The 23,899-nt window shown below is 40.2% G+C and overlaps 1 protein-coding gene across 1 annotated transcript in view; it reads left to right on the forward strand.

The window, feature by feature from the left end:
- The first annotated feature begins 1,363 nt into the window (after positions 1-1,363).
- Tmem214 (Transmembrane protein 214) overlaps positions 1,364-23,899 on the forward strand; it is a 111,328-nt gene continuing 88,792 nt past the window's right edge. The window contains exons 1-7 of the mRNA XM_067097158.1: positions 1,364-1,687; positions 3,082-3,224; positions 4,744-4,935; positions 12,428-12,556; positions 13,694-13,847; positions 14,539-14,768; positions 18,449-18,550. Coding sequence (XP_066953259.1) covers positions 1,546-1,687; positions 3,082-3,224; positions 4,744-4,935; positions 12,428-12,556; positions 13,694-13,847; positions 14,539-14,768; positions 18,449-18,550 — 1,092 coding nt within the window. The 5' untranslated portion in view covers positions 1,364-1,545. The remainder of the gene's footprint in view (positions 1,688-3,081; positions 3,225-4,743; positions 4,936-12,427; positions 12,557-13,693; positions 13,848-14,538; positions 14,769-18,448; positions 18,551-23,899) is intronic.

A 23,899-nucleotide genomic window follows, 5' to 3' on the forward strand; every position in this document is an offset into this window, starting at 1 on the left:
AACCTTTAGCAGTCTACATAGGCAGAATATATCGATGGTCTCTTTCCGTTATCAAATTTTCCCATATATTGGTGATGACAGGTAAGAGTGACTTACGCTGACAGACTCAGGCGGACGATCATACCGAGAAAACTATAAACTACCTACTTTGTTCGTGAAAGATTTATAATGTATTGCATACGCATTCTCTATGGAAGTGTGCGACCAAAACAGAGAAACCATGCACAAATTATAACATCGAGATAGAAACGTTGAGAAATGGCGACAAAAAAAGTAAAAGAAGATACAGAAGAAAATTAATATGATAATTTTTTTTAGACGATATCAGGAAAAAGAAATAAGAAATTAAGATTCATGGAAGGAATCTACAAAACACGATTATTATTGTAATGAGAGCGTTATTCACTATGTAGAATGACCACTCCTTTACAAACAAAAAGTAATTATAGCCATTATTGCACTTCATATAAATTTTCCCCATTTTTGTCAGGTGTTAATCTCTGAGGTTTTGTTGTGGTTCCATATTTGTTTTCGTTCCTTGCTTGCGAATAGAAGTTTAGTTCTGCACAGATTACCCTGTTCATTTACATATTATATTGGGAAGTTAGTCCTCTGGTTCTACATAGTGAATAACGCTCTCATTACAGCTACAATTACTTTTTGTTTGTAAAGGGGTGGTCATCAAATCTAGAGACATGATACAATCTAACATAGCAGTATCTTGGACTGATAGTCAGATCAGTCTTTAGAGGGCTAAACTAGAGTGTGTTAAAAGGGTCACCCGGTTATTAAATGCAATAATGTGACGGCCTGGATGGACCACTATGCAAAATAGGCATGTGCTTGACGTCCGAAGGGCACCTCCGTGGCTTTCTCTAGTAGCCTACTAAATTAAACATGCTGCAATTGGTATGCTAGCACCACTGCCTTACAATAGAAGAGCCCTCACAGTAAAGGGAAACCCATCCATTACAATAACAATAATAATGGTATTTCCATGGGAACCGTTACTTGACTGTATTTATGGCTGTGTATCAGCAATTTAAATAATTTTTTTTAGCAATGTTGGCAGATTTAAAAGTGGGCAACAGTTATTTAATGCCCCTTCAACAGCTATGTTCAAGGGTTGATAAAATAGGAGACAGAAAAAAAGGGAAACGTATTAGGAAAGGGCTTTTGATAAATCGGTAGACAAAGTGAAAGAAAAACTTAAATTAGAGTGAGAAGGAGGCATTATAAAACTGACAATAATGAAAGATCGGATATGAGATACATGAAAAAACGTTTATAGGTATGCGCTGACAGTGAACAATCATCCAGCCATTATTTATGCGAGTCTTAACATTCTGCACTTGTTTTACAGGCAAGACGGTAGCGATTTTCTTGTAAAATTGAGAGACCAAAGAATAAGGTCTGATAATCCCACAGGATAACAACGGTGCTTTCAGAGTGGACTGTTTTCATCTGTCACCATGTGTTACCTCAGCAGCAACTTCAGTTTATCTTTATGAGAGAAGAAGAAGTTGTACCGCAGTGTTTTCCAATATGGCAGCCACCGGGGAAGGAGAGTGGGAATTAGTTGTCAGAAGTAATAGAAAGGGAAAAAATCCTACTATAGTTAATGGTAAACTCAGCAAAGATGAGAAGAGAGAATTTTTCCACAAGGCTCCAAAGGCAACATTTAATGGTACGTATATTGTGAATTGTCAGAAAATTAAAATGAAATCTGGAACTGTCATTTCAGCCCAAGGTATCTTATCTTAGGCTACCTATGCAAGGCAATACTAAACTGGATTGTCTGAAGTTTAGTCGGTGGATTAGCATATTTCTTCATTATTGATTTTATTAACAAAAGTTTAGCGCAACAAATTAATCCAACCTTATGTAGGTCAACGTAATACTAACCAAGGGTAGGCTAGTCTAGCTCGGCAAGAGGTGAATAGTTATACTCTTCCGCCAATTGTCATGACGTAACTCACCTACACCTACCGTAACTGTTACGGCATTTAAGTACATTTTTAAGTTTTACTTGCATTTATATTTGGGAAGCAAGCACCTAGGCTATACAAAAGGGCTAATGGGAACAGTGAGGAACAAATCCCGCTGGAACTAAGGAAATCTGGATAAATATGCCATGTTTATTTCTTCCCCAGAAGTAGTATTTAATAAGCAAGATATTTACTGTTTAATATATGAATGGTTCGAAAACTTTTGGGTGATAGAATAAATTAATTTTTCACCTAGCACATGAACCATGTAAAGTACACCAGTTCACAAGAAAACATGACAGTCTGAAACAGCCATGAAAATAAATTTAAACAGTTATGATGAGGTTTATTTTCCGCATTCATTTTATCTATAAAAATGTATTTTCCATTAATTAAATGAAAAACATGTTTTCCATAATTAAAGTGTAAAATTTTTTTTCATTACTTGAATGTAATTTTACTGCTGCATTTTTCATATTGATGATTTTCCTACCATTTCAGATGTGCAGTGTTCAGTTATAGCCTAGGCTGCTTATTTTATCTTTAACACCACACAGTAGCCTATAGTAAAGCATCTCATATATAGACCAAGAGAGATTATTATTACAGTGATTAATCTTGCTTTTCAACAGCAGTAACAAAATAGTCATGCACCTAAGACTAGAATTTCACCCCTTAATGGTTATCAAGAGTGCAGTATAAACCTATAATTTTTTGTTATTATAGCTGAATTTTAGACTGAAGACTATCTGGACACTTATATAATTTATTGAGCAAAATGTAATGTATGTACATCATCTTACATCATTTTATGTATGTCATGTTACATTTACATTATTTTATATTCTGTGTATATATTTGTGTTTTTATACAACAGTAGTCTTTTTTTTGTGAATGTAGTGTTGCATGTTGCAGAGGTTTGAGCTGCAGCTTCAAATTTTTTTTGTATTACAGGCTGTACACCCATTTTCTCAGCCTTAAGTGCTGAATAGCTAAAATTAGCCTAGTGCTTAGCTTTATAGTCTGAAATTTACGATTCATTCTTTCATTTTCTCTCCCACAATTATCTGTATCCATTTTTATACCGTTGCAGGAGCCATTGAGACCACACCCATTGGGAAAGAGAATCGAAAGCCTAAATCCCCTAAGGCTGGTTCAGAAGCCAAGAAGAAAAGTGAGAAGAAGACTAACAGTGGGTCACAGCAGCCACGTAATCTTGATGAAGCACTTAGCCGGGTAAGCACCATTGCTTGTCCTAGGAATCGGAGATAGGGTATCAGTTCAGTATTTTCAATAGGTACGGTAGTCATACAGTTGCCTTAGGAGAACTTTCATGCATACTGTATTGTAATTTTTGTGTTACTATTATTAGGTTAACTTTTCTTAATTTGTAATGCCCATCATTTCATGGAAATCACCCTTGTGAATGTTAATTTTTTTTTTTTGCTAATTATGTAAAGTTGGACTATTTTTTATTATTTCCTTAGACAAAGTTCACCAGTTTTATAGCCCATTTAGTGTTAATACATCAGTCATAGTGTTAGGTTTATAGAAGGTCATGTCATAAGGACTTTACACATTAGTGAAGTATGTAGAATTTCAAAGGCCTTTTAAGTGTACATGTGCAGATCTGTAAAATCAAGGAAATATCTTAAAACTTCAGAAAAAGTTAAGGGAGGAAAACTTTAATTTGCATAACCAACACCAGACAATACATAGAAGCTTATACTCAGCACAGCTTTCACAAGTATAAAGTTTATGAACGATTGATGAAATCATCCCATAATTATGTTTATGGTGCCATTTTAGAGGTTTAACATAATTCAGCTGGTAAAATTACAGTTTTTGTCAAATTTGCATTTCCAATACAGTATAAAAATATATTTTCCCTGGCATAAATAGTGTGTTTTCAACAAATTTGACCTTTATTTCCTCTGCAAATTATAAAATTTAGAGATACAGGGGCCCCCCCTCAATAACTACAATAATAGGGTTCCACAGTGGGAAATTGGGGTTTTTGGGTGGGAGAATACAGAAAATGAGTAAAATAAGAGCTGTTTAACCTACGATAGCGGGTGAAGATCCGCCAATAATAAAACCACATGTAGACTGCAGTTTAAACGAAGGATCTTTTGTCAGTAATGTCCATGAAAACATCCAATAACATCAAAATAGGAAAAAGAACAACCACTGCAGGTCTGAACAATGGAATCCATGGCAGTCAACTGACGCACTTTTTTTAGAAGGACGGATGAATTCCAAAATTGCAGTTAATTGGATAATCTTCAAACAAACAAGTGATTAGGTTTCAGCATTTGCACAGTACCCATAATTCATAAGCAAAAACAAAGGATGATCAGGCATTTTTACCCACAATACATTGACAAAAAACAAAATACCATCGGGAGAAAAACTAACATGGCAGCATAAACACATCCTTGGGATAACAATAAGGAACAATATTCATCGGCAAATATCTCCATAACCATTAATTTGCGCAAGATTCTAGTAAGTTTTTCATATGAACCATCTCAAAAATGAATGATAACAAGTAATAAAATAATACATATCCGAATTTGACCGAAACTGTAATAATACCATTCAGCTAATGTACATGTTATTTTGATAAGAGGTGATTGTTGGCTAATTGTTGTTGATGTTAGTGTTTGAAAGTGTCTGTTGTTTAGGCATTAGTTTTAAGTTTCACATGACTAGTCTCTGACCCCTTCTTAATTTTGTTTGTTCTGTTTTGCAGCTGAGTGTTGGGGAAATGCAAAGTTTGTTGGATGTAGTGATGTCAAGATTTCTCGACTCACCTTTAATCTGGTTGAAAGACCTAGCATCTTACCTCAATGTACGTATCAATCCTGTAAGACAGCCTGATCCAGTTTTCAAAGGTCAAGATCCTTCTTATCCAGCATCAAGACTGTCAAGCAAAGTAAAGCAGGTAGGTAGTCATATCTTTTTTTTTCATATTATCTTAAGGGAGTATGAATGTTGCTTTATTTTCATGTTAGTGACAAACCTACCACTTGTATATTGAAAGAGGACAGGTGAGAGAATCTCCCAGTAGAATGAACCCATGTCATACCTGCTGCAGTTGTCAGTTCTCTTCTTGGTTTTAGAAGTAGACTTGTTATGGAGTTCTCTGGAATACCTGTGAAGTTTACTGTCCTCCATTATTCTTAGTCTTTTGATCTGTTTGATATCAGTTTTAGTTTTCATACATAGTTTTTGTATAGTTTTCATGAAATGTTATGTTAGTTGGTTGTTTGATGGTCTATGTTTGGGATATGGATGAATTAGCCTACCATATTTCCAAGGTTAGCCAGGACTGTCCTAAATTTTGTGCTGCCATCCTGTCCAGTTAACATTTTACTTTATAAAACTGTAGGAGAATGTACAGAATGTAGTAATAACAATTTTTTTTTGGTAATTATAGATCATTGACATTTCTTAACGTCTACTCAAATCTTTACTCATTTGTTGACCGAACCCTAAGTTCATCTAATATCTATCTAGAGCACAAGAAGTCATTATATAAATATATCTTCGTTGCAGTGACCACTGTCTTATATTTCTCAAACAAGCTATAACTTCTTCCATAGAAGCTCCACTTTGTGGCTCTCACATTGAGGCCTATGACTATTTTACCAAAATAGTGCAGAGGTTCTATTCATAGAACAAAAGGCAAACCAGCAAGACCTGCAGTTCCCTGATGGGACAAGATTTGCACAGAGACAAATTACGAGTGGGCCTCCTGAGGCTAAAGTTGTATACTAATGTGTTCTAGCTAAAATGTGTAGATACATTATTTAAAAAAAAATGGCCAAGGAGGAGTCTTGGATGTACTATATTATGGCACAAATTCTGACACTCCAAGGTCAGGGTAGGAAGAGATGTGAAAGTTACGTGGGAAATTGATACCAGGTCCATTATTCACTCTCAAAAGAAATGATAGCCCAATAAGTAGACCAAGGTTGCAGATAAATTGGGAGAAGACTGTCCTTAAGTATTCTGTAGTAAAACTCTCTCTCTTGAGTTCTAGAAACTTCATGACTAGGTTTTCATAATAAGAGTACACCTTAGTAACAAAATATTAAGGAAAATATTCAGTGCTATATTGTAAATTTTTAATGGACAGTAGAGCATTTTTTGGCTACTGACATACTTTTTTCATATAAGTAACTTAACAAGTAATTATATAGCTATAGTTTCCACTCATTCAGCAGCTCAAATTTTAAAAATTATGGTAGCAATTCAATAGTTTAGTGTAAGGACAATACCTGCTCACCAACGGGAGTACTGGATAATCCCTGCTCACCAACGGGAGTACTGGAAACGACTTAGCAGACAATCTCATTCTGTTTCTGCTGGCGCTTGAGTAACATCGGGGGTTTGCTGCAGCTTTTGTGTACTGATTTTCGGTTGTGTGGCTGGATTTTGGTGAAGTGTTATCACTTTTTTGAGTAGCCCTCAAGCTTTAATAGCTTTCAGGATAATTTGTCTCGTTCTTTGGTCATTATTATGTGTGATTCCAGTTCACCAACTTTTGCTATTGTAGCAAAAGTTGCAAAACTAGATTAATCAATCTTCATATGATTCTCATTAAATTTGCAGTAATTGTAGTGGGCAGAAATATGGTAGGGAGAAATTTGGTGCTAAATGTAATGCTAAAGAAAGTACTTAATCTCAATTAGACAAGTTAAGAGAGGGATAGAGAAAGGAAAGCAGCCCCTAGAGCCTAGAAACGAGTTTCCTTAGCCTAGTATTGTACCCTAGCCTAGGTTAGAAGAGAGCTCTGCTATTCCTTCTTCCCCTCTTCCTAATTTTTCTCCTGCTACTAGCCCTCCTACTTTTAATCCACCTACTTCTGCACCTGGCTCCCTCGCTTCTGAACCTGATGCCATTGCCAGTCCTGAATCTAGGTTTAACAAGAATTTAACCTAGTAGTGATACAGTGAAGTGGAGGAGGTGTCTACTCGTCCTGCATACGCTCCTAGATGAAGATCCCTGTCAGACTCTCCTAAACCTGGGAGGAGGCATACTGAAAGTCCAAGGGATGTTGGTGGGGTTTGCCCACGGGTAGGCGCCCCCTTAATCGAACCTGTTGTACGTTCCCAGGTATTGGCAGACAGCCACTAGAAAGGCGTCTTGACAGAAGAAAGTGTTGTGTAAGTGGAGGAGGTGGCTGCTTGTCCTGCTGATTCTCCTAGACGAAGGTCCCTGTCAGGCTCCCCTAAACCTGGGAGGAGGCATACCAGAGGTCCAAGGGAGGTTGGTGGGCTTTGCCCATGGGTAGCTGCCCCCCCTCAGTCAAGCCTGTTGATTGATCCTGGGCTTTGACAGACAGCCGTAGGAAAGGCGTTTCTGTGGGTGTGTGTCAGTTGTTGTCCGACTCTCAAGACTAGCCTGGACTTGGAAGCACTGCAAGTGCTTTCTGGATTTGTCTTGTCCATTGAAGAGGCAAGCAGGTGATGCTGGCTGCTTTTCTTTGCTGCCCAGTTAGCAGTTTAAGGTGCCAGGCGCCCTCTTCAACCTTCCCCAGCTACGTGACGTCCACCGCCAGCTCCCGAGCACTCGGTGCCAGTTGCCAAGCACCCGGCGCCTGCTTCCGAGCTTGGCACCAGCTCCCAAGCACTCGGGGCAAGTTGCCAAGTGCCTGGCGCCCGCTTCTGAGCACCAGGCGCCAGCTCCCAAATGCCCGGCTCCAACTCTTCAGTATCATCTCCTGCTTGGAGCGCCAAGCGCCCGTTTCTGACCACAGGTCTTCTAGTCTGTGCAGCTCACCTTCGTATTTGTGGGCAATCTTTCGTACCGTTTCTTTTTTTTTTTTTTTTTTTGGCTCCTGCTATCCCTGGTCTCACCTACCCTGACCTGTCTAATGAGGAGCCATCTCGATGGCAGACCTAGGCTCCCCACATGGTGCTTTCCTTGTCTTCTAGGAAGACACTCAGGGAGATTGAAGTTTGGTTTTCTGCTAAGAGGGCGCAAGATAAGGCTTCCTTCATTTTTCTTCCCTTACCCTTGAGCCATAGGAGGTTTCTTTCCTATGCCACTGGGGAAGTTCCTTCTTCCCGATGCTCAGCATTTTCATCGGCAAAAATTGTTTTTTGTCAGCAGAACTTTACCTCCTTGTCAAGACTTCTTAGAGTTGTTTGAAGCTTTCACTTCCTTGGACTGGATGGTGAGAGCTCTAGCCAAGAAGATTGAAGATTGCAATGATTTGTGGAGACCGCCTTGGACTGGCTAAGAGTCCTTTCTCATGCAGAAAAAAACCTTCTCTTGAACCTTGCAGCTCTTTTCTCTTTGGGAGTTTTGAAGGAAAGAGATTTTTGGTGCTCCAGTTCCACTAAAGGAGTCACTCAGACCTAGAAGTCGTACCGTCAATAGAAGTTGACTTAGGATCTTCTGACACATTCTTCCAAACGCCCCAAGGATTTGTCCGTGTTTGGTCCTAAGACAGTCTCTCCTCTCCAACAACATCCCTTCCGTGGGAGTAAGCCCAAATCCAGTCTAGGACCCTTTCCAATGCCTACTTCTTGACCAGGAAGTTTCCAGGACATGGTCTCCAGAAGACAGAGCCTTCACATCAATGTCAGAGAGCTGAAAGCTATTCACTTAGGGCTTCAGTGCTTCTCGACCCTAGTTCACAACAAGACTGTGGCAGTCCATTCAGACAATACCACAGCCCTAACATACATACGAAAGCAAGGCAGCTCTCACTCTTTTCGCTCTGCCAGACAGCAAGATACCTTCTACTGTAGACGAATCAAATCGAGTGACTCTAGTCACTCGATTTTTTCAGGGCAAACTAAATATTCTGACGGATGACTTGAGCTGTCTAATAGTAGGTCCTTCCCACTGAGTGGACCTTATATCCTCTGGTCTGTCGGAATCTGCGATACTATGGGGCAGGCTGACATTGGACCTGTCTGCCACCTCTAGGAACCATCGCCTTCCTCTGTTTTGTTGTCAGGCCCTGGCCCCTCGAGCATGGGCAACAGACGCCTTGTGGCAGATTGGTCCCACTTGGAACAAGAACTATCAAGAGGAGCTCAAGTCCTTATCCAAGAAATGAGGAAGAAGTCCTTGTGCACAAGTGGGAGCCTGTCTTCTCGAGTCTTGGGAGAAGTGGAGTATCGGAAGGACAGAACAGTAGATTATCAAGGTTCCTAGGAAGGGCTTCTCCATTCCGTTCATGGAGAACCCTCCTTTGTCCCGTCTCCCATCGTTGTGATGGCCTACTCAAGAGGCTCGGGAGACATTCGCCCCTTTTGGAGGAGGTCTCCTCTCTCCTTCGAAAGAGAGCCATAGGAGAAGTTGAGGACATCAACTCAGAGGGCTTCTTCTACTGTCTATTTCTGGTCCCCAAATCAAAGGGGTTTGGATAGAAGTCCTCAGTGTAAGTGACCTTGATCTCTTTGTCCGGCAGACAAAGTTCAGATGGAAATGAACCAGTCAGTCCTATCATCCATTCTCTAGGGCAATTGGATGATAACTTTGGATATGCAGAATGCATGCTTCCATTTTCCCTTCCATCCAGACTCCAGGAAGTATATAAGGTTAGTCTTCCAGGACACACTCTCAGCCACCCCATGTCAGTTTCTAAATGCCTGTCTCCTCTCAGAGTGCTTGGCATCATCCTAGCCCCTGGCACTGCCAAATCACTTGCTGCCACCTGAGCTCCTGGCACCAGCTCCCAAGCGCCAGTTAAATCTCCAGTTTCGGGCTCTTTGCTTCAGCCTTTCTACAATACCTCAAGCGTTCACTCGAGTCCTCGCTCCTCTAGCAAATGACGTCATTTAGTAGGCACTAATGTCAGTGTATAACTAGACAACTTGCCTCTTTGATTCCCTTTGAGGAAAAGTGCACGAAGGTTTTGTACATCCCCTCATTCAGGAACTGGGAATTATCATCTACCTTCAGAAGTCCTAGTTGGCCTTGGGGATGAGTCTCAACTCTTGGACTTTTAGGGTTTTTCCATCATCCAAGAGAATTGCCAGCTTTCAGACGGTCCACAAGTTTCCAGTCCCCTTGTCTTGCTTGGTCCATCAGTGGATGAACCTACTGGGACTCTGTTGTCCATTAAGATGTTCATCAAGTTAGGCAAACTTCTCATGAGAGTTTTGCAGTTCTTCCTCTAGGCCAGCTGGGACAGGGAAACACAGCCGGACACCTACTCATTTCCCATAAACCTGGTAATCAAGTCGGACCAGCATGGTGTTGGTCCGAATGTAGACTTTTAAAAGGGAAGCCTTTTGTCCTCTGAGCCCATACTTAGACTTCTATTTATACTCCTCGGTTCTAGGTTGAGGAGTCCTCTTGGGCTATGCTATTCCGCCCTTCAACATGGTCAGGGAAGTGCAGAACAAGCCTTGGGCTCATTGCAATGTTATGATGATTCTCATAGGCCTGTTCTGGCCCATGAAAGAATGGTTCCAGGGCCTGCTACAGTGGTGGGTGGACTTTCCAAGACTCCTTCCCCTAAAAACACTGTCTACTCAGACAACCTCACTTTAAGAGATGATCAAAGGGTTGTTCGTCCTTGCCCTGACAGGCTTCACACTGCCTAGAAATGTGTCAGAGCGTAAGAATTTTCAAGATGTGCTGCAGAGGCTATTGCAAGATGAAGGTGTCAATTTCCTAGCCACATCTTTCAGGCCAAGTGGGTGAATTTCTGAAGCTGGTGTCTCAGACTCAACGTTTCTTCTTTGGAGACGTCTGTGACCCAATTGCAGATTTCCTTTATTATCCAAGGAGATCTAGGAATCTCTCGTCCTCCACCATTAAGGGGTATCAAGCTGTGTTTAGTTCAGTGCTTAAGCACAGGTCCTGAATCTTGCGTCTGTCCCAAATCTTAACGAACTCGTCAAATCTTTCGATATGCCTAAGCAGGAAAGGAAGATCCAGTCTCCTGGAACCTGGACATAGTGTTGAAGTGGCTGACAGGTCCCGCTTTTCAACCCTTTCATTCCTCTCCTTGGAGAAACCTTACTCGGAAGACTCTCTTCCTCGTGGCCTTGGGTACTGCTAACATATTAGAGCGTTCCAAGACATCGATAAAGGGTACATTTTTTCCTCAAGGAGACACAGTTTGCTTCTGTACCCATGGATTTTTAGCCAAGAATGACGACCCTTCCAAGCCCCGGCCCGGTTCTTTCTCCATTAAGACCTTAATGGATACCTTGGCTCTGAGGAAGAAAGAGAGTTTTTTGTCCTGTTAGAGATTTAAGGTTTTACCTGAGCAGGACCAAGAAGATCAGAGGACAATCCAGTAACCTCTGGTGCTCTGTCAAGAACCCATCTCGCCCTCTGATGAAGAATGCATTGTCCTTCTTCGTCAGAGGCTCACTCTTAGTTTCGGGAGGACATTTTGCCTACTTTTACAGTGAAAGATGACATCAGGTCAGTCTCCTCCTTTTTAGCTTTCAGGCACATATGTCATCTCACTTCCATTCTGCAGTCGGCCTACTCGAAGTGCGAACCAATCTTCGCGTCTCACTATTTGAAAGAAGTTGAAACAGTGTTTGAAAATTGCATAGAAATCGCTCTTTCCTCCTACTATCTCTTGGCCTTAAAATATGGTGCAGAATTTTCAGGAGCCAGGGGGCACAGTGTACCTGGAGTACCCACCAGTCTTAGTGGATGGGCAGTGGTGTTTTCAGTGTAGGTGAAAGCGTGGTCTGGTTGTTTTTATTGTGGTACTGCGCCCAGGTCAAGGGCACTTATTGATGCTTTGCTAGCCATAAGACATCCTTTGCTGCAAAGCTCCCACCTAAGTAGAGGTGCTTCACGGCTATACTGCCATGCCACTACAGGTTAAGGTGAGCACCAGCCAGAGGCAGTAATTACCTGCAGTAGCTCTCTTACTAAATAAGGAAACGACAAGCATTGTCTTCAATGCTAGCAACTTTTCTATTTCAAAGGTTTGGAGTAGAATATGTCCATGCATACCACCTCCTGTCAATGTGGGATTCAGGTATGTAATTCCTTGGTAAGTTACCTATATGAAAATATTATTTTCATGATAAAATTAAGTTTCATATATACTTACCAAGTAATTACATATTGGAGCCCTCCCTCCTCCCCTCTCATGCCCATAAGGGCATAAACAGAATGAGGTTTTCTGCTAAGTCGTTTCCAGTACTCACCTACATTAAACTATCGCAGTGCTACCGTGATTTTTAAAATTTAAGATGCCGAGTGAGTGGAAACTATAGCTATGTAATTACTTGGCAAATACAGTATACTGTATATGAAACTTAGAGACTAACATAGTACAGGTAATTTTAAGATTGTTGTCTGTCTCAGGTTATTCTGAAGAAAATTACAAAACTACTATTAATTTAGTGGAAGTCTCTTTGGTATGTAGGCAATGTAATGCCCAGTTTTATTGTAGAAGTTCCTTTCTTAATTTTTATATTTTTTCTTTTCAGCTGTTGCTCTCTACTCTTAGTCAGTGCAGTGACACAGTATTAGCATCTTTCCATAAGCATTGCATCACAAATATGGTACAAGAGCAAATCAAAGGACTAAGTGTTGCAGGTTACAAGTTATTTTTACAGGTACATTAACCCATTTTTTTTTGTACAATACCAAGTATTAATTTTAGGTTCTTTAAATGAGGCATGTTTTAAAATTTCAAGGAATTGAGCTACATGAATCAGTTTTAGATATAAAACCTCAAAAAATGTAACGCTCCTAAGATTGCAGATTATTTGTTTTCATTTGCTAACTCTAGAGTGATAACCTTTAATCATATTCAGGTATCTGGCCTATAGTCTTCAATCCTTTTCTTATTTTTCTTAGGCCAAGACTAGATAAAAGCTGTAGGTTGTCATATCCATCTTTGAATTAGGGAAAATATACAACTTTCTGGTGGCGGATAACACTATGTATTATAAATATTTTAGATTATAGGGGCATGTGGAATATCTAGGGCATTACAGTATGTTTACCCAAACCCATAAACTGTTGATTGTGTTTTGGTGTAATTTTGAGGTTTTATGTGTATTTCATCATGCTATAGGCTATGCCATTTTAGGGTGAATCTGAATCTAAATCTACATGTCAAGGAAGTATCTACAGTATAATGAAAATGACATAGGCAGCCCTGGTATACGGAGAGAGTAACGTTCCTGGGGGTGTGCCCTAACCCGAAAAATGCTGTAAACTGGAACATCATAATAATACTGTAATGGGAATAAATGGTGCTTACAACGCAGTGAGCCAAGTGCCATAAAGTCGAAATGCCGTTAACCGAGACCACTGTAAACAAGGGACTGCCTGTACATTCATTTATAAAAGTAATTTACAGTTTTCCTTATTATTGAAAATGCTTCTAGCTTCTGAATTGTATTCTTACTACTTGGTTATTTAGTAGACTAGTTATGGTATTTGGTAAAAAAAGTTTTTTGTATACATTCAGTTTTTTAATGGTTGTTTATAACTGAAATAAAAAGAATTGAGTTTTACAACATTGGTAAAAAGGGAGAAATCTGTACAGTTCTTTTTTATCGTAAATGATTCATAGCAAAAAGAAAGAAATGCCTTTCAGCATGTTACAGGTGAGAGAGACCAACCAAGCAGAGTTGAAGGGTAAATTAAGATAAGATGTGATGCACACAGAGGGAGAGGAACTTATTATTATAATAGTAATGTCTCAGAACCACTGAGTTACAATGCTAGACTCTCATTTACAGATACTATCAATGCACCGTCCACATGTGGGTATTGTTCATTTGCAGTCGTATTGTGAATTGCGTCAATCAATTCAGAATCAGACTCCAACGTGCCTCTCCTTACTCTGGGCTGTTGGCCAGCCTGGTATAAACAATTTCGGTATTGGATTGAGAAGTAAGTACTATACATGAGTGCCTTCTATTCAGTACTGACATACCTTATTGGTATACCACTAAGATTTAGCCACAAGTGTCACATTTTGTTTGTTTCTTTTGTTTCATTCAAAGGTGTCTTGAGAAAAGTAGACCTCATATGGCATTCTTATGAATATGTACGTTACCGGCTGTGTAGACCTTAAAAGAAATTTGTGAAAGGCATGCTATCAGTTTCATCTTGCAGAAAGGTTTTTTTTATTAGGTGTCTACATTATAAGATATTAACTTTTTATTAACTGTTTTTTGGTATTTTATATTAGTTCCTCTTGGCTTGTAATTTTGATTGTTGCAAGTAATTGTTTTACACCATCGTATATTACAGCGATGTTCAGGAATGCATATAATTTCAGCACATTACAAAGCAAACTGATTATAAGAATTTAAGTTATAGCAGTGGTGAAATATCTGATATTATATCCTGTATAACATATCTATCTATTGAAGAATATTGTTTAAGAAGCTAATGGAATCAAATAACTAGGTAACCTAATGAAACTGACATTTTAAAACTTTGAAATTAAATTTTTTTAACAATACAAGTGTTTTTATATTTAAGTAAACTGAATGGTACTTAGTTTTTAAGTGCAGTATTTTATTCCTTTTGTTTTGCCTGTCCTCAGAGTTTTTCATACAGGTTAATCTCATTGCAGTATGGATGGAGCTCATGGTACCCCTTATCGGCTTGAAGAACTATTCAGCATATGTAGTTGATTATGGTTGTGATGTTTTTAGTGGTGGAGGAGGTGGTGGCACAGAAGAATATGCTGATATTCTGGGAGTTCGGGAGTTTTTCTCAATTCTTGATTTCACTTGGTGTTCCTCTGGGTCTTTGGCAAAACCAGTGCAAAGGCAGCTCTTTGCTTTATATCCAAAAGTCAAGGTAATTTGTTTTTAAGCATTTTTATAATCTTCCATTGTTTGATGCCATTAAAGATGAAGCTGTTGTGAATGTTAAATTACTTCTAGATTATAATGTGTAAAACTGTAATTTTACATTTTACTATTTGGTATTGTTCGATGACCTTAATATTGTAATATCATAACATTCTAATTGTTCCTATGGTAGGGAATAGAAACCATCACCTTTCATGTAGAAGTGTTCTTAAGTGTGACCTGGAAACATTTGTTGAAGCTTGGTAACAAGGTGGTTAATTAGTGACTAGCGGGTGAGCAAGGAGTCCCTTGCTAAACTAACATATGAAAGCACCTTGTTTGATTTTGCTGTGGTTGAGTAAAGACTTGCTGCACTCTTTATGACTGCCTTGTTGAAGTCCCTTTCTGTACTGTATGTATGTTTATGTTTGTGTTTTTGTCAGTGATAAACCCAAAATCAAACTAAAAAATGAAGGTGTGTAGGACATAAGTGCTTGTGTGGTTCTTTATGTTCTTGTTATTTTGTGGATCCCCATCAGTTTTGTTATTTTTTGCAGGGGTAGGACTTGCAGCTCTGACTTTCTCTGTGAGAAGTTTGTTGTTTGTTCCCCTTGAAGTAAAAAATGTTTGGCAAGAAGCATAGGAAGGCCAAAGGACATTTGGTGATATTCTCTGGGAAGTATTCCTCTGTTGACACTGCCAGACCTTCTTGCTTCCTTTCTAATGGATTACCCTCCCTCTGTACTGCTCATGCTTTTCTCCTCTGGCTCAGCCTGACAGGCACAGGAATGAAGGGAGTTGGCCAGATGTGCTCTCCAGCAGGATGACCATGCACACCCACTGAGCTTTCCCCAAGTGAGACTTTGATGCATCATGTGGTTCATCAGCTCCCATCCCTGCCTGTGACTCTTCCAGCTGTGTTGCACTCTTTGGAGTACCTTGAAAAGATGTGGCTTTCACTATGCATTTCAGATGACCTGTTTTGGACTTCAGGCTTATCCTGGTCTAAGGGATCCTCTGTTCTAGTTCCTGATGCTTCTGGCAAGGATCTCAGTGCTGTGGCTGTATGTGCTGCCTATGGAAGAAAAGTCATGTGACATTGAACACTGGCCATGCCTCTCCAACTCTTTCGCTTGCCTTAAACTTGTCTAGAGAGCAAGTCTTGCTGTACTAGTAAGGCAAAAAAATGCAGGTACGTATGCTCTGTCTCATACCCTCTTTGTTCTCCTCTTCTTCAGCCATAACTTATTTCTCCTCATAAGGACAAGAAGTAGTCTTGAAAAACCTCTGAGACCTCTCATAAGGGGCCATATTGGATTTTGAATGAGTGTCTTCTCTGGGTGTTGACCTTGGTGGATGTAAGCTGTTGGAAAGGTAGACACTGGGTTTTTTTTTAGAGTATTTGTGACTCAGTGTTCTTCTGTTCCTTTTGAGACTTAAGGACTGCCTTGGACTCTTGCTCATAATTCATTGGAAGCACACAGAGGAGTTGATGCTACCGTATTTTCTCATATGTGCACAGTCCCTGGATTGTGTGCAAGCAGACATAGGTTCATGTGTGACAGGTCTGCTGTACAATACCTTTTGGTACTGTGGCAATCTGTTGGCATGTGATCATGCTAATACTCAAGTTGTTCTTGGCTTGTCCAGGACTCTTGATGTGTGCTCCTCCCATAGTGCTAGTGAGTGTTTGCTCACAGCTTTTGCTAGTTCAACCCTAGCTGATCTTATGGAGACTCATGAGAGAGTCAAACACAGTTTAGTATGTACTACAGAAGAGTTGAATTGAAGGTTAGGGACAATGGAAGGTGGAAAAGATAGTTACAGTACTGAATATCAAACTCAAGGAAAAAGCAAAGGCAAGCTCTGGGTCAGTGAGATGTTGTCAAAGATGAGAGAAGGAGCCATCTTGCATCAAGGGTGATGTCATGAAATGAAGACAGCCTTTATCATAAGCATATTTTAAAAAGAAAATGAAAGAGAGGATTTAGAGGAGTAGGGGAGGGTGGAGTGGCCCCTGATGGAGATAAAATCCATTGAAGTAAGGAACACTGTATGTAAAATTAAAAATGGTAAAGCACCAGGTCCATCAGAGGTGCAAATTGAAATGCTGAAGGTACTTGGTATAGAGGGGGAAGCATAGATACTGGAACTGCTAAGGGCAATATAGGAGGAGGAAGTAATGTTAGATAGCAGTGAAGAATGTCTGATGGTAAATTTATTAAAATGGAAGGGAGATATTATTTAGAGTGGTAATTATAGAGAGATCAGACTAAGAGAACATTTGTTGAAGGTTGCAGGAAGAATACTTGTGGAGATTTGTGAACAGTAGCAAGGTTTCATTAGAAGGACAGGTACAGTTGATGCTTCTTTTATATTAAGACAGTTACAGGAAATGAGGCGGAAGGTAGTTGGAAATTCTACTGTGCATTTATAGCCCTTGGAAAGGCATATGATAGAATACCAAGAGATGTAGCGTTTTGGTAGTTAAGATTGAGGAAAATTCCAGAAAAGTTTGTGAGGTTGGTTAAAATGATGTGAAAAAGAACAAGGACATCAGGAATAACTGTCTGTGGTGCAACAGAAATGTTTGAACTTAGAGTTGGTTTACATCTGGGATCGGTACTTAGTCCATTTCTTTTGTACTGGCTATGATTGTATTGAGTGAAAGGAAGTGGAATGAAAATTTATGGTAACTTTTACATGCAAATGTTATGATTATTACAGAAGACTGAAGAAGAATTATAAAGAAGGGTAAGAAAATGGCAGGAATGTCTTGAATTGGTTGGTATGAAAGTAAGTGTCGGTAAAATTAAGGTTATGGTGTTCAGCAAGCAGGGAGGAGTTAGGTTATTTAAACAGGATAGAAGAAGTGTAGATTTAAAACAGGTAGAGATTTTCAAATATTTAGGACCTACTTTTTGCCAGGGGGAGAGTGTGAAGCTGAGGATGAGGGTAGGGTAAAACCAGCCTTTGGGGGAAATGGAGATAGGTGGTGGTAGTGTGTGATGAAACAATGCCACATAAACTAAAAATAAAGATCATTTGTGGTGTTGCTAGACCAGTGATGGTTTATGGTTCAGAAACATGAATTTTAGGAAGGAAAAAAGGAGAAACAAGCTGGCATGGACAGAAATGAGGCTGCTGAGATAGATTTTAAGGATGTTGCTGTTTGAGAGGTGCAAAAATGAAGAAATTAGGGAAAGTGTTTGGGTGGTAATGATTACTAATATGATAACCGAGTTTAGGTTGAGATGGTATGGGCATGTGGTAAGGATAAGAGAGAAGTAAGGACTGAAGAGGGCTTGGGTGGAACCTGTTAGGTGCAAAGGTCATGAGGAGGCAAAAGGATTAGATGGCGTGATATAGTGAGGGAGGATTTGGAGAAGGGTTAGTGGATGAGGTTGCTTTCAATAGAAGTTTCTGGAGGAGTTGAATCAAGGCAATTGACCCTTTATGGATGTGGTGGGGGATAAAGAAAGAGGAGAAGACACTTTTATTATAAAGAGTAAAATAATAGGTAATTAATATATGAACCATGAAAATTTTGAAATTTCTATTTTTAAGGCTATTTTTGACATGTAAGGTTTGAAGATATTTCCATGTATTGATAAACTATTTCGGATTACAGCATTTTTGGCATGTAAGGTTTGAAGATATTTACCATGTATTTATAAACTGTTTCAGACTACAGCATTTACTTCAAATCCAGAGGTTGTACTACGCAACTTCTTCCCCTCATTTCTGCGCAGATTAAATGTGGATGCACCAGAACAGCTGAAAACAGAGGTTAGTGTCATTTTTTATCAATCATTTCTTTTAGAGCAGTTGTAGTTTAAAACATCTTAAAAGATTGACCATATTAAAAGTTAATCATATTAGAAGTTAAGGGGTCAGGTTTGTGAAATGTCTTCAAAGAGTGAAGTGTTATAGTAAGTTAGGTTTCCTAGATTTCCTAAGCTCTGTATTGATACTCTGACATTGAAGTAGCATCCTTAAGATGGCTGTTCTCTAGAAGAATAGAGAATTCTTAAATATGAATATCATTACTGCGGTAAGATCTGTAGTATGAGTACATCCTAATAAGGCAGTAAAATCCAGGCTGAAGGATGGTAATGTGGTACCTTGCAAAACATTGTATTTTGTAGCATATTTAATACTAATTTAATTGTGAAAAGGAGCAGTAAAAAGGAAAACATAAAGGAAGGGGGTAAATGAGAAAGTTTCTGGGGCTTCTCTGACTATTCTAAGCTTATGCTTTTTGAATAATTGATGCATTGATGTCAGACACTCTTTGCACAGTTACAGGGCAATATATTTTCATCTGTTTGGTTGTTTTGTGGGTCATCATTGCCTGAACTGTTCTAGTGCTACAACCTTGCAGACTGCTTGGAGTATCAGTTTCGCTGGTCGTGCCTGCGGTGCCTGCTGTACTGTTTCCCCTGCTATGCTGATGGTCGCTCCTGTTGGGCTTGCTGTGACTGCTTTTTGCAGTACAGTCTACTCATGGTTGACGTCCATACATACTGTTGCTGTTCATTCTGCTATGCCATCTATGCCTGCAGTTGCCTCACTCTGTGTTACTGCTGCTTGTTCCACATTTGTTGTTGGCAGCTCCTGCCTTACCTGTTATGCCTCCTCCTTATGCTACTCTTTCTAAGGTAACTGAGCCTGTTAATTTTGCTTTGCATACTATCCATGGTGTAGGTGCTGTTATTCCTTCTGCTAATGTTTCTGCTGCTGTTGAGCTCTGCCTTTATCACCACCTCCAGTTGATATTTCCACAGATTTGCTGTTGCAGTCTTATATGAAGAGTTGGAGGAATTTATTTCTGATGATAGAAATTAATTTCTCGCTATAATGTGGTTCGGATTCCACAATAAGCTGTAGGTCCTGTTGCTAAGTAACCAGTTGGTTCTTAGCCACGTAAAATAAGTCTAATCCCTCGGGCCAGCCCTAGGAGAGCTGTTAATCAGCTCAGTGGTCTGGTAAAACTAAGGTATACTTGACTTATAGCTTCAACAGTATCCTACTTCTCAGCTCTAGCCATTCCAGGTCACCTCATGTTGACCCTACTTGAATGCCAGCCCAGGCAAAGCTTCTTCTGTAAACAAAATAATACAAAGGATTGTAACTGTTGCAAAGATATGTGGTCCACCTACTGCAGATGATCCTCCCCCAGCCAAGATTGCCCTCATCTTGGTCTTTGCATTGCAGTTGCAGCCATGGTTCCAGTAATTCTGAAAATGCTATGATTGTGACTTTGTCTCCCATGATGCCTGTGTTAAAGGGAAAGCTTACACCATCAACTTTTTGCAAGAGAGAGCCTGTAATTTAGCAAGCAGGATTTATAGAGGCTTCTTTTCTATCTTTTCTCTCACCATCACCCAGTGATTCTGTTCCAATTACTCATGCTTGTTGTAAGAAGACCTGTTTTGTGACATTGTTCACCTGTTGAATTCTCTGATGAAGAGGATAATGAGGCAGTGGTAGAAGACTTCCTGCTTTGAGGTGATAGATTGAGTCTGTGAGATATTAACTTGAAGCAGCTGCTCTGTCCAAAAAGAGAAGATTTTACTGTGTAATTGAATTAAGAATACCAGTAGCGAGAATGTAGGAACTCTTGCTGGCACTGCAACTAACGGCATCCTGGTATATGTCAAACGTTTGAAGGAGGGCAGACTTACTTACAAGGACTAAAATTATGCATTGGCTGCTCTTAATTTAGACATCTGCCTTACCCTGGACTGAGGGAGCTCTACTTCATCCAAGGTTGCTCTTTTGTGGCTCAGCACATGTCTTTGCCCGGAGGGAGTTTCCCATCACCAGTTACAGCCATTTACATGGGTGGAAATTCCTCAGAGTCTTTAGTCAATCTTTGCTGATACTTTTAGAATAAAAAAAAGAAATGACAGTTACAGGAGTATGTCAGTCACATACAGGCAGTCCCCAGTTTACGACAGGTCCAGCTTACGACATTCCGAGGTTACGACACTGTTCAAATATATTCATTAGAAATTATTTTCCGGTTTACGACGCATGTTCCGGGGTTACGACACATCGTACGCCAATCCGATGGAAGAAATATGGCTCCAAAATGCAAGAATAATAAAAATTTGGAGGTTTTTTGATGAAAAACTCAATAAAAATGCAGGTTACATAATTTTCAATACACCCAAAGCATTAAAAGTAAGGTTTTCTTAGGATTTTTTATGATTTTCATAAATTTTTTGTTTTGTACATGCAACTTACCCGTCAGATATATACTTAGCTATAGTCTCCGACGTTCCCGACAGAATTTCAAATCTCGCGGCACACGCAACAGGTAGGTCAGGTGATCTACCTTTCCCGCCGCTGGGTGGCGGGAATAGGAACCATTCCCGTTTTCTAATCAGATTTTCTCTGTCGCTGGTTCCGGCAACATCTGTTGTTGGTTCCTCCTGCTTTGATTTTCGTTTCTCGCTTGCTGAGGATCTTTTTGGACTGATTTTGGTGACGTATTGGATCTTTGGCTTGGCTTACGCTATTGTGGACTGTTTTTTGGATTTGCTTTTTTGATTGTTCTGTTAAGATGTCTGATATCAATGTTACACCTGTGTTTCGTGTGTGTGTTAGGCAAGAGTGTAAGGTGAGGTTGCCGAAAGCTTCGGTAGACCCTCACACTGTATGCATGAGGTGTAGGGGGAATGATTGTTCTTTGGAGAGAGCAGTTGCCATAGACGGTCTTCTCCTAGAATGGTCCGGGATAGACGGGTATGCTTTTCCCCCATTCAAGATCTTGGGAGAAGTAGTAAGGAAGTTCGCGTCTTCGAAAGGCACGAAACTGACCCTGATCGCCCCGTTTTGGCCAGCTCAAGATTGGTTCACAGAGGTACTGGAATGGATGGTGGATTTTCCCAGATCGCTTCCACACAGGAACGATCTTCTCAAACAGCCCCACTTCGACAGATTCCACAAGAATCTCTCCGCTCTCAATCTGACTGCCTTCAGACTATCGAAGGACTGGTCAGAGCGAAGGGTTTTTTGCACAAGGCTGCAAAGGCTATTGCCAGAGCCAGGAGAACCTCAACCTTGCGTGTCTACCAGTCGAAGTGGGAGGTTTTTAGAAGATGGTGTAGGACCCATAAGATATCCTCTTCCAGTACCTCTGTGACAGACATGGCTGACTTCCTTCTCTACCTGAGGGAGCAGTGCAACCTTGCTGTACTGACAATTAAAGGTTACAGGAGTATGCTGGCTTCAGTATTCAGACACAGAGGTCTGAATATCTCTGAAAATAAAGACCTTCATGACCTCATAAGGTCTTTTGAAATGTCAAAATCCAAGACTTCGAAGCCTCCCAGTTGGAATTTGGATGTAGTCTTAAAATTCCTAATGTCCAAGAATTTCGAACCTCCTCAAAAAGCTTCCTTCAGGGATCTCACCAGGAAGTCACTTTTTCTCTTTGCCCTGGCCTCGGCTAAGAGAATAAGCGAACTACAAGCCTTAGAAGGTAGAGTTGGTTTTAAGAAAGATTTGGCTATATGCTCCTTCAAACCCTTCTTCTTGGCGAAGAATGAAAACCCTTCTAAACCATGGCCAAGAAGCTTCGAGTTAAAAGGTCTCTCGTCAGTGACAGGGCAAGAGTTGGAGAGGACTCTGTGCCCTGTTAGGAGCCTCAAATTCTACCTGGATAAGAAGAAACAGCTGGGAGGTACAGTCGAAAGTCTCTGGTGCTCAGTCAGGGATCCTACTAGACCGATCTCTAAAAATGCGCAAGCTTTTTTCATGAAGGACGTCATCAAGGAAGCGCATCTGTCTTGTGAGGATGAGCACCTAAAGCTCCTTAGAGTGAAAGCACACGAAGTGAGAGCCATTGCGACATCCTTGGCTTTTCACAAGACGTTGTCTCTCCAGACTCTTATAGAGGCGACTTACTGGAGGTGTAATTCAACTTTCGCATCTCATTATTTAAGGGATGTTAGAGTTAAGTATGATAAGTGCTTCTCTCTAGGAGCGTACGTATCTTCGGATTTGGTGCTGGGACAGGGAGCTGAATCTAATCCTATATAGTTTAGCTATTTTGGTTGTTTTTAATGCTTGGTGATGTGTGTTTTTATGGTTGGTTGGAAGAGGGTGTTGGAGTAAAGCCCCCCTTTCAATTCGTATCACTAACGAGGTTAGGCTTGGTCAGGTGGTCGGGATTGGTTGTTATGCTCCTTGTGAATTTTTATTGATACCTAGCTCTGTCATGTAAGAGGGATAGCCCCCATTGATATGATTCAGGTGTAGGCTCTGTCATGTAAGTGGGTCAGCCCCCATTGACACGATCCATAATAGGCTCTGCCATGTAAGTGGGTCATTCCCCATTGGCACGATCCAGAAGGGCTGTCAGTCATAGGTCACATCCTCGCTGAAGCTCTTGAGGCAAGCAAGCTCATAGACAGTATCCATGAAGTCTTCTGCCCAATCAGGTAAGAACCATGGTTTTTTGTATATCCTACAACATATGTTGTTTCCCGTTTTTTAGTTATTAGCTGTCTCTTGCCCTCCTCCAAGGATGCCAGTCAGCTAAGTATATATCTGACGGGTAAGTTGCATGTACAAAAATGATATTTTTATGATAAAATAAAGTTTTGTACATACTTACCCGGCAGATATATATGATGAATGGCCCGCCCAGCCTCCCCTCAGGAGACAGGTGGAAGAGAAAATCTGATTAGAAAACGGGAATGGTTCCTATTCCCGCCACCCAGCGGCGGGAAAGGTAGATCACCTGACCTACCTGTTGCGTGTGCCGCTAAATATATATCTGCCGGGTAAGTATGTACAAAACTTTATTTTATCATAAAAATATCATGTTTATGACAATTTTCAGTTTATGACGCGGCATAAAAACGGAACCCCTTCGTAAACCGGGAACTGCCTGTAATATGTTCTTGAACTGTCAGTAGTGATACTATTCACATCCTCATTGGAGCAGTTTGTAAGACTGGGGAGACTGCAAATGAAGTCGCTACAATTTTACATGAGAGCTTGCTGGGATTGGAAAGTACATCAAGATCTTCACTTCTTTCCTATCACAGCAGAGATAAAGGAGAACCTGCATTGGTGGAAGTCCAAAGAAAGATTGACGGAGGGGAAATCTCTTCTCCCAGT

Source organism: Macrobrachium rosenbergii, chromosome 4, assembly GCF_040412425.1.
Source record: "Macrobrachium rosenbergii isolate ZJJX-2024 chromosome 4, ASM4041242v1, whole genome shotgun sequence".
NCBI lineage: Eukaryota > Metazoa > Arthropoda > Malacostraca > Decapoda > Palaemonidae > Macrobrachium > Macrobrachium rosenbergii.